At 36.4% G+C, this 12,220-nt stretch overlaps 1 protein-coding gene across 1 annotated transcript; it reads left to right on the top strand.

Annotated features, from left to right (window-relative positions):
• The first annotated feature begins 3,870 nt into the window (after nt 1–3,870).
• Nucleotides 3,871–5,010, top strand: LOC125651223 (adenosine receptor A2b-like). Its single transcript, XM_048879803.2, has one exon. The coding sequence runs from the start codon at nt 3,871–3,873 to the stop codon at nt 5,008–5,010; it is 1,140 nt and encodes a 379-aa protein (XP_048735760.2).
• Nucleotides 5,011–12,220: the final 7,210 nt, after the last annotated feature.

Genomic DNA, 12,220 nt, shown 5'->3' with positions numbered 1-12,220 from the left:
GTATTGACACTTCATCGACTAAGTGTAATGATGGACTATCCCCCAAAACTGTGTAATTCTTTCTCTGGTTTGCTGTTAACTTTTTGTAATGAAATGCCTTTTGGTGTTGTTGTCAGATTTCAAGCATTCCGTATTGATAAAAGTTCATGCCGTTCATGAATTTTCATTTATAACCTGAGTAAACACATTTCTGAGTCAAATTTATGTCTTTTGTTATGTTAGTGGTAAATTACACACATATAACCTAGTGATCCTTATCAAATTTTGAGTAGTATATTTGACTACATCAGACTAACCACGTGCCAACATCACAAATCAAAGTAAGTTATAGAACAAATTGTTGTGAAGTTTAATTATAATCAACTTCATAAAGGCACTCAACTCCTCCCTCTCTCGATATCTAAACTTGTTTTTCTTGTATGCGTGGTAGGCAGCTATATTGGAAATCCTTTTAAGAGACATTCTCTTTTATCTTTATGGAATCATGAATCTGCCATAAACCGGCTTTCAACACGTACATGAGCATCATATTGCTATTCCCGTATATTGATATCAATAATTATGAATTATACAAGATTGCACATATGTAATTTTGTAAAATGGAAACAAAGTTTAGTCTAAGAAAAAGTTAAGATAACGTACAGTGATCAATCTCATAACTCCTATAAGGAATATAAAATTTAGAGGATGTCAAACGCGGACCCCTGGATATACTAGAAGTGGGATCTTGTACCTAGGTGGAGTAAGCATCCCCTGTCGACCGGTCACACCCACTGTACATCCTATATCTTAATCAGGCAATCGGAGTAATCTATAGTCGAACTTTCATGGGTTATCCTTGGTATGCATGTTTTGTATGTATATACCGAATAAACATTTATTTATTTTTATTTTGTTTTTTATTTAGTCAAACTCTGTGTGAAAAAAACGGTCTAACAATTGGTATGAAACACGTCAGACAGGTCATATTTGCGAATAAGATACAAATTAATCATAACGACCGTATAATTAGCGAAATGCTGACTTCAAACAAGACTATTGAAACCCTACTACCATCAACATATTTGTCAGCAGCTTGCCTCGATTTAAAAGAAAAATCCTTATGGATTGTTTCCAATCATAATCTTCTTTGTTTGCTAAGAATATCCCTGAATTTCGCAGACTCCGGGAGAACAACATTCGCGACATTCCACTTTTTGCCCTGTAGTGCTTCACCGTTATCAAGTACCTCGATTAGTATGGTGCAGGATCCACCCACGGTGATAGTTTGCTATTATTGAACTCACTATTATGGTACCACTACAATCTTCAGAACGTCTAGAAATTCACCGACTGAAACACATAAAATATTGGTGTGTTGTTCCTTGTACTCTGATCACATTGCTGTTAAATGCTGATTTCTACTTAAATCTTCGGCAATCGGAAATGTACAAGCTGAAAAAATCCGTACATACATTAATGATCCACAAAATGTCATGAATGAGTATGTACACAATGTACTCCATTTGGTCCCAAGTATTATATACCATCATTTAGTTTATTTCTAATAATCGAGATTATTTGAGTTTATATCAAATAGTCCGTATTAATTTTGATACACCCTGTAGGTCGGGTCTACGTGACTTTAGCGGCTAGATGGTACAAGTTAATTTGTATGCACTACGTCACACTCGGTACTCCCTGTGATCGAACCCATTCATTACACTTTTTCCAACCGAAGCACCCACCCACCCTCCCCCAATTTTAATTTGTATATACATGTTCTTTCCTTTTGGTTCTGCTGTTTCCTTCTCTTTCATAGGTTTCGCAACAGACGAAGACTTCCAACAGGTTACCTGGATAAAGTAAATGGTAAAGCCTGGACCACACCAAGTGTGACTGCATTGCCATTCGGGATGGAGTGCCTTAATAACAACTTTTTAAATGTTAAGGGGGAATTTTTAATATTAAGGCAAATTGTTGATACAGTGTATTTGAGTCTAATTAATTAGACTGTCGCATGTTTAAGGGGGGTTGGGGACTGGGGAGTCGGTAATGGTATGTGATGACTGTTTCTGCTCCAAAACCTGGTTGTTTCCCCCACCTGCTTCTAAAGCAGGGGGCAATTTACAGTACTAAAAGTCGTACAAGTTAAAACAAGTAAACTAATAGTGGGGCCACCACCGGGGACGGTTGGGCCCACATCCACCTCACTTCAGTGAGGGGATGCTACAGTCTGATGCATGTTTGGGGCTTATGTCCAACATGATAATGTACATACCAGGTAGCACTGCAGGAGACAGGGTGAGAAGGGTGGGTCTCGCTTACCTCCTTAGAACGCTGGCGTCCGTTCAGGTCTGGGCACTGAATGTTTTACTCGGGCCCCCCAGCGTACCCCTTACAAGTTAAGTTAAACTGGCTCACTGGGCGACTCCCCAGTTACCCCACAAAAGTTTCACATGCGGCCGATATTGTCCATTTCAGTATATCCCGGATGTGCCATTGCTGTTATATGAATAAATTGGTAAACGTTGCTTGTGTCTGTTATTCACTGCAATGAGTCATGGACTGTTATTACAGCCAGTTTTTTGGTTTTATCTATCAGGCGGATTCTTTAATTAATTGAACATAATATGTTGGAATTCCCATGGGCACATATTGTACTCCTTTATTAGCTGACCTGTTTTTATATTCTTACGAGGCAGAATTTATTCAAAAGCTTCGTCACGAGAACAAAATATTTCTTGCTGTGGCCTTAATCGACGATGTTTTATCTATTAACACTTTTTCTTCTCCGTCATCAGCTACCCATATTTATGTAGCAATATTCCATTATCATTTACAGTTGGTGTTTATGTCTCAGAACTTATTTGATAGGCAAGAGCACGTTCTGCGTATGATCAGTTTTTAAATCGAGGCACGCTACTAAAAATAAGTTGATTTTAAAAGTGTTTAGATCTACAGTCCCGTCAGCAATTCGTAAATTATATGCTCGGTATACCGATGAAATAGTGAAAATAACGAGCAGCGATCAATCTCATTATTCCTATAAAGAATACAAAATAAAGAGTGAGGTAAACGAGGAACACTGAACACTCATATGCCTGGAAGGAGTAAGCATCACCTGTTAACCGGTCACACCGGCCGTGAACCCTATATCTCGATCAGGTAAAACGAGTAATCCGTAGTCAAATCAGTGTGTAAAGAACGGTGTAACAATTGGCACGAAACACGTCAGATAATAATCGCCTTATGACAGGATATATATGTATATCAAATCGATTTTTTCACAAAATATCACAAAATATACATATATAAGAATAATATTTAAGTTATTTGTATTTTATGGGATAGGAAAACGTCATTGGAAGCATTATGTAATTTTCTATGCAGTATTTGCTTTCATACTGACACACAACGTAGAAACAGTTTAGATCGACTGAGTACCTTGATATGATATGTGTGTAAATACGGTATTACACAATACTTTTGACGCAATCGGCGTGCCATATCAAGAAAAATAATTTCAGGAGGATATTTAAAATGTTGAATAAAACATGCATGCGCACTGAGTGACAAACCATACAGTAATGGTAGGTTCCGAATACAGTAATGGTAGGTTCTGAATTTCTTGACAGACGTTATTAATTTGAAGTGTTGCGATTGCTAAATAAATCAATCTGTTAATTAGTTGTGCCGAGCTTTGCGACAGTTTTTGATACAGTTGAATGATTTATATCGATAGATGTATTTTATTTCCATTCAGACTCCTTTCCATTAACTGTCGTGGAAGGAGTTGATGTATGAGGACAAAAAAATTGCAAAAATACCAGACTTGTTCAGGTTTCTGGATGTAAAATTCTAAAATTCACAGACGCTTATAGCGGCGCCATGCCTACACCTCAATATGTAGACTTTCGAGAAAAGACCATTTTCGTTTTGGGGATTCTGTCGTTTGGTATCATTCCATTTATTTTGGTAGGTAATGCATTTGTCATAATATCGTTGATCAAATTCAAATTTCGGTTTCGAAATGTGACAAACCTTTTCATTGGATCCTTGTCCGTGGCGGACTGTCTGGTGGCAGTTTTGTCGTTGCCACTTTACGTGGCGTTTTACTTCCAAGGTGAAGAGTTGGTGACCATCAAATACCTTTGCTTATGTAAGTACTCCTCCGTCGTCTGCTCAATGAGCGCCTCGATCACAAACCTGGTGGCCATAGCAGTGGACAGATACATCGCCATAATTTATCCGTTGAAGTATCCATCCACAATGACAAGAAAAAGAGCTCTGGTCATCATTGGATTTCTGTGGGTCTATAATCTGTGTTTGTTTGTGTTTCCCTTCGTGGTCAACAATTACGAAGCTGGTACAAACGAATGTGACTTATTTAATGTTTTGCCGAGGCTTTATTACATGAGCTGTACATTTGGAGCCGTTTTCCTTTGTCTGGCGCTGGCACTAGTCATGTATATCAGGATTTTTGTGGTTACTCAGAGACATCGAAAAAGGCTCAAGATATACAATGAGAGTCGTAAATCTACCGTAAATCGCAAGTTGAAAACGGAAGTAAAATCAGCTAAAACAATGGCCGTCACCTTATTTCTGTTTTTCATATTTTGGATTCCGTTTATGGCTGTCGGGCCCCTGACATATTTGAATCTTGAAAAGAATCTCATTTATTCTATCAAAAGCATTGCCATTTTTATTGCAAATTGCAATTCTGGAATCAATCCCATAATTTATTGTTGGATGAGAAAAGATTTCAATGCAGCGTTTAAGGCGATCATCAGATGTTCTAATCGCAGAAAAAGAAATGAAATTCAGACTGACCCTTTGTCCAGTTTCCCTAAGAACAAAGAAATCCGGAAAAGAAATTCAAATAATGAAAGTATTTGGAAAGAAAATGAATCGGAGACATCTAGTCGCACACCGTGCAACATGTCTTCTGAAGACAGCTGTAATGAGACCTACAATGGCGGGGAAATATTTTTTGTTTCTGGGACAGAAGTACCTGCTGCAACTGAGTGAAGTGAAGTTCTCAATATACATGTAGCGCGATAGAATAATGTCTGGGGATAAAAGTTCTTGGATTTCATATTCAGAAAGAGAGGTGGTCTTTAAAACTTATGTCTTGATCGCTTTGCGAATCATATTTACGGTAAAATATATTGACCCAAACTGAGGTTTTATTTGGTGGGTGTGATTTTATGTATATAAATCATATGTATGGTTGATTCTCTAAATCTGCAATACGATCCACGACAACTGAGATTCCACAGGTATTGATTTTTAATGTTATAAATTTAGTAAATGCCAATCGCAAAATGTTCTTGTGTTGTGGTTGACATGATTTGTACATTATGAGTCTATAGTTTTAAAGCTGTAGTTGGCATTTGTTTGATGATATTCCTTCTCAGACATTCATGTACATCAAAACTGTTTTGTGTGTGATCTATGTTGAAACTATACAAATACAATTAACTATCTCTCTCTTCTGTCATGTAATATTTTGGTTTGTTCTTTTGTAGCAACGAATCAATCAATAGAATGTTTACAATTCCAATTTCTTTTTAAAACTTTACCATCTTTCCATATGGTAAAGAAAGGCGCTTCCTTTTGAACGCGCTAGAGTTGTAAACAATGCGCGTATGAATACAAAACTACTTGATACATGTAAATACAGCACGCCTACGAGATCCAAAAGAAATGAAAGTGAAAATAAAGATAGAACAAATATATCAATTTCCTTTTTGAACTGCAGCATTTCAAAAACAAAACAAGAAATCTCCCCCGAAACAACAACAATAAATAAAACATCAACAAAAAACCATGCGCATTGAGAGAAAATCAAAGTACTGAAAGTTCTGATGGGAGTTGAATTTTAGTAGATTTGCACCAGATTCTTCTGGGATTGAGAATTATTCCAAATGATAAAACAATAGTGAAGTGCACTCAAAAGTCATAAACTTACGTATAACGTATGTTGTGTCTATAACAATCAACCCGCAATTGTTTATGTCCACGTACATATAGACCCGGGTAACCTAACACCTTGTTTGGATTTTATTTTACTATTCCAACATATAATATATACTCTAAGAATAGAATTGCTCATTTTTGTCAAAGTATGTAACTACATTAAAATATTCTAGCACAAGAACATGTTTAAAACTTCCATACATAACTTGAAAATTCGTGAGTTTATGCTAATTTTTTAATTTGAACTCCGCTTAAAGATTGACACGACTTACACAACTAAACAATTCCTCATTACTTAAAATGTGCAAGAACTTGTACTTAAACCTCATGCATTTACTTATCCTTTATCTTTGAAATTGTGTATGATCTTACTTAAAATTTGAAATTCAATCCACATGGGCTAAGCCTGTTTTGGGCCCGAACTCTGTGATACCATATATTATTTAAATATATTTATGGCATCACAGAGTTCGGGCCCAAAACGGACTTAGCCCCTGTGATTCAATCCTAGAGCTCTATGCAAATCATCTAGGAAAATATCGACAAACATAACTTCATAAGCATCAACAAATGACAGTAAAATAGTTATGATTTATTCAATCTACAAAAATAGCTATATTTTTATTTGTGGTCTTAATTTTGCACACGAGAAAAGGTGAAGATAACGAACAGTGATCAATTTCATAACTCCTAAAAGGAATACAAAATTAAGAGTATAGGCTGTAACATACCAGAGGTGGGATCAGGCGCCTAGGAGGAGTAAGCATCCCCTGTCGTCAGGTCACACCAGACGTGAGCCTTATATCTTTATCAATTAAATGCAAAGGTGCTTATGGACATGACTCCAGGTCCCATTCCCCCTCCTTGTATTTTTGAATGATATTTCGGGTGTATTTTTGATAAAATATTATACTTCAGTGTTTTTATTTAAACGAAATGCACAAATCTTGCATAGAAACCGGTGGGTTTTTTTTAAAAAAAATGTCATATTACCGATCGTAAGAGATAAATAAGGTGTGCAATTCAACCAGCGATATTTTGAAGAAAAAAAATTGCACTTCGATGAGAAATCCTATCGAACGAGTAACTGCCAACTGAAAAGAAATGTCATTCTAAATTTACTGATGATTCTTGGATTAAATGTATCGCTAATTGGTGCGCAATAATTTCTCCACGCCGTTCATTTGCATCGTTTTATTCTCACCACCTACGGATAAGACCGTAAAAACAGGTCCCGTGTCATAGCAGGTGTGGCACGATAAAGATCCCTCCCTGCTCAATGATCATAAGCGCCGAGAATAGGCCTAAATTTTGCAGCCCCTCATCGGCAATGGTGATGTCTCCATATGAGTGAGGGACATTAAATGATATTCAACCAACCACCACCTACAACGAACAGAAACTGTGGTGTTACATACTTCCGTTGTATGGAGCGCCAAATTAACATAAACTCAAATAATTGAAGATGTCTTCAATTATTTGAAGATATCATCAATTCATTTGATGCGCACAACAATTTAATTAAAAATCTCTTCAAATAATTCATGATATCTTCAATTCTGAATTTTTGCGCGCATTAATTAAATTGATGATACGAGAAACTGAGGAACTATTCTAACCCGGGTCCCCAAGATATTGATAATCACAGTAATTTGTACTTATACTTATAGGCTTCCATTGTGTATTGCAATGAACGGGAAGCGAATTTCAGCAAATAGCTGTAGTGGGTTGCGATATATAGACTGTGGATATCGACCTGGATAGATACATGCAAGTGGTTAGAGCACCTGACTAGTAATGCAGCGTTTCCGGGTTCGATTCCGGTCTATCCATAAATAGACTCCTAATTTTGTATTCCTTATAGGATTTATTAGATTGATCATTGTTCTTTATCCCACTTTTTCATGGCAGAGTGAAGAAAATCGATCTCCGCTTGACTTAAACGAATCTAAAAATAGGGGTATAAATTGCCAAAGTTAATTTGACTTTCATTACTTGTACTTGGACAATTGAAAAACACTTTTTGCAAAAATTACATGTGAATTTACCTCTGTTAAATGAACAGGCAAAGGAAAAACATGATCAAATGAACCAGTGAAGATAACGAAGAAGTTGACGATGGAGACACTGAAGTTATCTTGTTTGTCATAAAGTTGTATTGATGGCAATTTTTGACCTATAGATTGATTGATGTTTTCCGCCATACCCAACAATTTTTCAGTTATCTGGTGGTGCCCAGTTTTTATTGGTGGAAGAGAGAACCCAGATACAATGTACCTGGGAAGAGACCACCGACCTTCCGAAAGTAAACTGGGAAATTTTCTCACTTACCGGCGCGAGCGAGATTCGAAACTGCGCCGATAGAGGTGAGAGGCCGTGTGATTTTGAGCGCGATGCTCTAACCACTCGTCCACGGAGGCCCCGCTTGACCTATAGAATTGACCACACTCGACATTATATACAAGGTATCCAATGGGGAGAAATATTGTGGTTGTCTACCACATATTGAGTGAAATCGTATGCATGCCTTGCCAAGTTACAAATGTATTTGAATCGGACAATATACGACCTCCAATTTGTTTGATATAAATAGAAAAAATAATACAGCCAATCTATAATATTGTAGCGTGCAACCGTGGTTTCTCAATTTAGACTGAGCTACTTGCTCAAAATATTGATTAGCGATGTGGGTCCTCTCGGCTTTATTCCGAGATATTGAACAGTGATTGGCAGTAAAATGATTTGAGACAATGATCAGTTCCAATGATTAGCTATTTTACAAACAACAATGAAATCACGCACAATTATAGCAAAATTTGATCAACTCAAAATTACTCACTTCAATTACTCAATATTGCTCAATGTTTGTCTTTGCTCAATTTGACTCAGTCTGTATTAATGAGAATAATGTAGCGGAAGTAAGGGTAAAGGTGAGAAATGTCTCATTCCTATGTAAAGTATTTAATAAAGTTATATTATTACTGACTTTGTATACGACAGACTTATTCAGCCACGTCTATACCTTACCGTTGTTAAGCTCTCTCTTTTAAGCGATGTTCTAAGTGTAGACTTACTTTGTTTCGCATTATTTATACCCTACAGCTTCAAGCTGATTGGATAGTGACTGAGCATTATGATTGGCTAAAATCTAGCTACTTGATTGGTCAATGTATCGGTAACTTTCAATCCACTTCCGGATTCACAACTTTAGCTCGACTAAAGGAATATATAGGAATACAATTATCACACAGAGATAATACCAAATTCGTTTCAATATCATTCATGTTTAAGTGGGCGGCATTTCGTAATTTCGGTCGCAGTGGCTTGGTGGTCCGAACGTTCACTGTAACCGGTAAGTCCATCATGGGTTCAAACCCCGCTGGTGCCTTGGTTCCATCAGATATAAGACATATAAAAATAGGTAGTGACTGCTGTTTAACCCAGCCCTTGGTATTTAGGAGAGTTACGGGTCTTTTGGATGAGACATTGAAAACCAAAGGCACGCGTCAGAGCAAGCGTGGATACGATAAGCAACCCCCACTGTGTGAAGGATAGATCAAAATTTGTAATACATCTACATCTAGTGAAATCTCTACGTGAGTGAAAAATTATCGAACGGACGCTAAACAAGCCTAATTGAGAAAGAGACTGGTTATTTTTATCGAAAGCAAGCGAATCCTAGTATCCGTGAGTTTGTTGGTATAATGGAGATTTACTACACCTCTATTGAGTGTTTTTCTTTATAATTTGCCGAATATGAGTGGTTAAATATTCCACGAATGATGCTAATGAGCTTCCGGTTTTGGAAAAAAGATCAACCTTGTCAAAAGGAAATTCATTTAAACTCCGTTATCGTGATTTATCACTTCTCCAAGTTCTAGTTATAGATAGTCCTCAAGCACTGCGTAATCCGAAACTTCTATACAGGCCAGAAATAAGAAAAGAGAAACAAAATCAACGAAAACATATCCGTCGTTTTGGTTTCTGTTTCCCGCATTATGTACGGTGTAGTTATGTATAGTAGTCTAGCCCCTGAATATATTTCCATCTTTAAAAGAATCGCATTGAAGTTATTCAAAAGCTGCCGTTTTCATTGCACTGTGCAGTTCTGGGGTCAGACCATAGTCTATTATTGTTGAATGAGGATAATTCAGGCAGCGATGTATAATTGGAAGGAAATCGAGGAAATATTGCTGACACCACAGTACACGATAGAAGGGTTCGCTATATAAGAACGATGTATAACTGGAAGGAAATCGAGGAAATGTTGCTGACACCACAGTAAACGATATCTAGAAGGGGTCGCTTTATAAGAGAAAACCCCGTCAATAAGAGACTCAGATAATGAAACACATTCAGACAGGAATAATGCACAATTAATTCCTTGCTTCCAGTTTGTCTCCAACAACAACCATGATGTCTGCTGCAAAGTGTACAAAATATTTTTCTATTCCAAGGCAGACTAAGTGCACTAAGTAACTAAAAAATTCAATAATATACAGGCAAATATGCCTCACGTAAATTTTACGATATTTGTGTGAATGTCTTTAAGTAAAATTCACGTCAATCACTTTTCACGTGAAAGATTCACATGAATTGGCGTTCACGTGAAATTCATGTGAATATCTGAACGTAAATTTTTTTGTGAATCACTTTTCCCTCGAAATTCACATGAATTTCACGTGAACAGCAATTCGCTTGAAATTCACGTGATACACGTTTGTCAGTGTAGTGTCGTCAGTTTGACCTATGGACTTTTTCTGCTTCGGTGTTGACCTTCTATTAATTTCTGTGGAAACGAGGGGGTTATTTATATTCGGTCTTTCTTATCCCCCTCGTTTCTGTCCAAGCCTTCATAAAGTATATAGGAAATCAGTCGCGCTTCGGTTTGAATTTATTTCAGCTTATATTTGATGTGAATCGTTCGAAAACTTATATAAATCAATTCATGAATGATTTTTCCGCAAGAGAATACAATTGAAACCATTCAATTCCACACTAAAGCAACGATAATCGTCGTCGTTTCAAACACTACATCCTTTCGCTATCAAATTCGCCTTCATTATAAACAATGACTTCAGCGCATGCGTCACCTCGTTTTGTAAAACACCGAGAGGCCCAAGAGGGGTGAAATGCCTTACTTTTGTAAATCGCACAAAAACCTAACTTTTTCAGTTTATTTTTTCACCACACCCATCGTATTTTTGTAAATGGACATATTTTTCTGAATATGAAAATACAGAAAACAATATAGATAAAAAGGAAGTTGTTACATAAATCATTCTAATTGTTTGGTGGAATGAAAAATAAAATAAAATGTAATTTACATATAAATGTAATCACAAGTTCGATATTGTCTGAAATAAATGAGCATAGTGTGTTTGCTGTGCTGTTTGTTTTCAAAAATGTCATTGTTGTAATCCCCCCCCCCCAAAAAAAAACAAAAACAACTAACAAACAAACAAACAAACAAAAAAAAAGAAGAAAGAAAGAAAAAGATATAAAAAAAAAGAATTAAAAAAAAAGATCTAAAAGTGTTGAAATATATGGGATCGAATAATGTTTGAATGATCTCGACCAGATCTAGATTTTCAAACAGGGTGGGGTGGGGTGGTTAACCAGAGGATTTGTTGACTGTTGTTGATACCATGATGTGTGTTTTGCACAATGTACTTATTTTATCGTATGCATGCAGTTTTATAAGTTAGATACCGATTAAAACATCCTTTAAAAAAGAATCAAAAATGACAAACGTATTCACAATGTTTATTGATAAATGTTCAATGTCTGACAAAAAACTTAAATCACTTAGTCTTCATCAACACCCCCTCCCCCTTAAATTAAAACAAAATTTGATGATGTTGAAAATGATAATCAGTGTAAAATATCGATGTCAGACTGCAAAAACCTGCAGGAGTTTTGAACCCTTCCCCCATAAATATTTAAAATTAATTTTGACCCGGCATTGATCATTTGACATTTTCCCTAAAAGAGTTAAATTGATTATTTTCGGATGCATGTGAATGAATCTCTTTGTTAGATAATTAATGTCCAGTTTGATATTGGGGGTAATCCTTCATTAATGCCACTCAAGAAAGTCTCCTAACCTATTGTGGAACGTAAGTACATCTTTTCAAGTACGTGTTGAAATGAAAAGGACCTTTCTGCTTTGCAGTTGGTAAGGGTAAGGTGCAGCCGATGAAGAATTATAACTCTGCAGGTTGGAAAATATCTTTACTGATTGAATTCGTCATTTTCC

The sequence above is a fragment of the Ostrea edulis genome, chromosome 5 (assembly GCF_947568905.1).
Source record: "Ostrea edulis chromosome 5, xbOstEdul1.1, whole genome shotgun sequence".
Taxonomy (NCBI): domain Eukaryota; kingdom Metazoa; phylum Mollusca; class Bivalvia; order Ostreida; family Ostreidae; genus Ostrea; species Ostrea edulis.
Note: the sequence above shows the minus strand (reverse complement) of the source record. Positions and strands in the feature narration are given on the sequence as shown.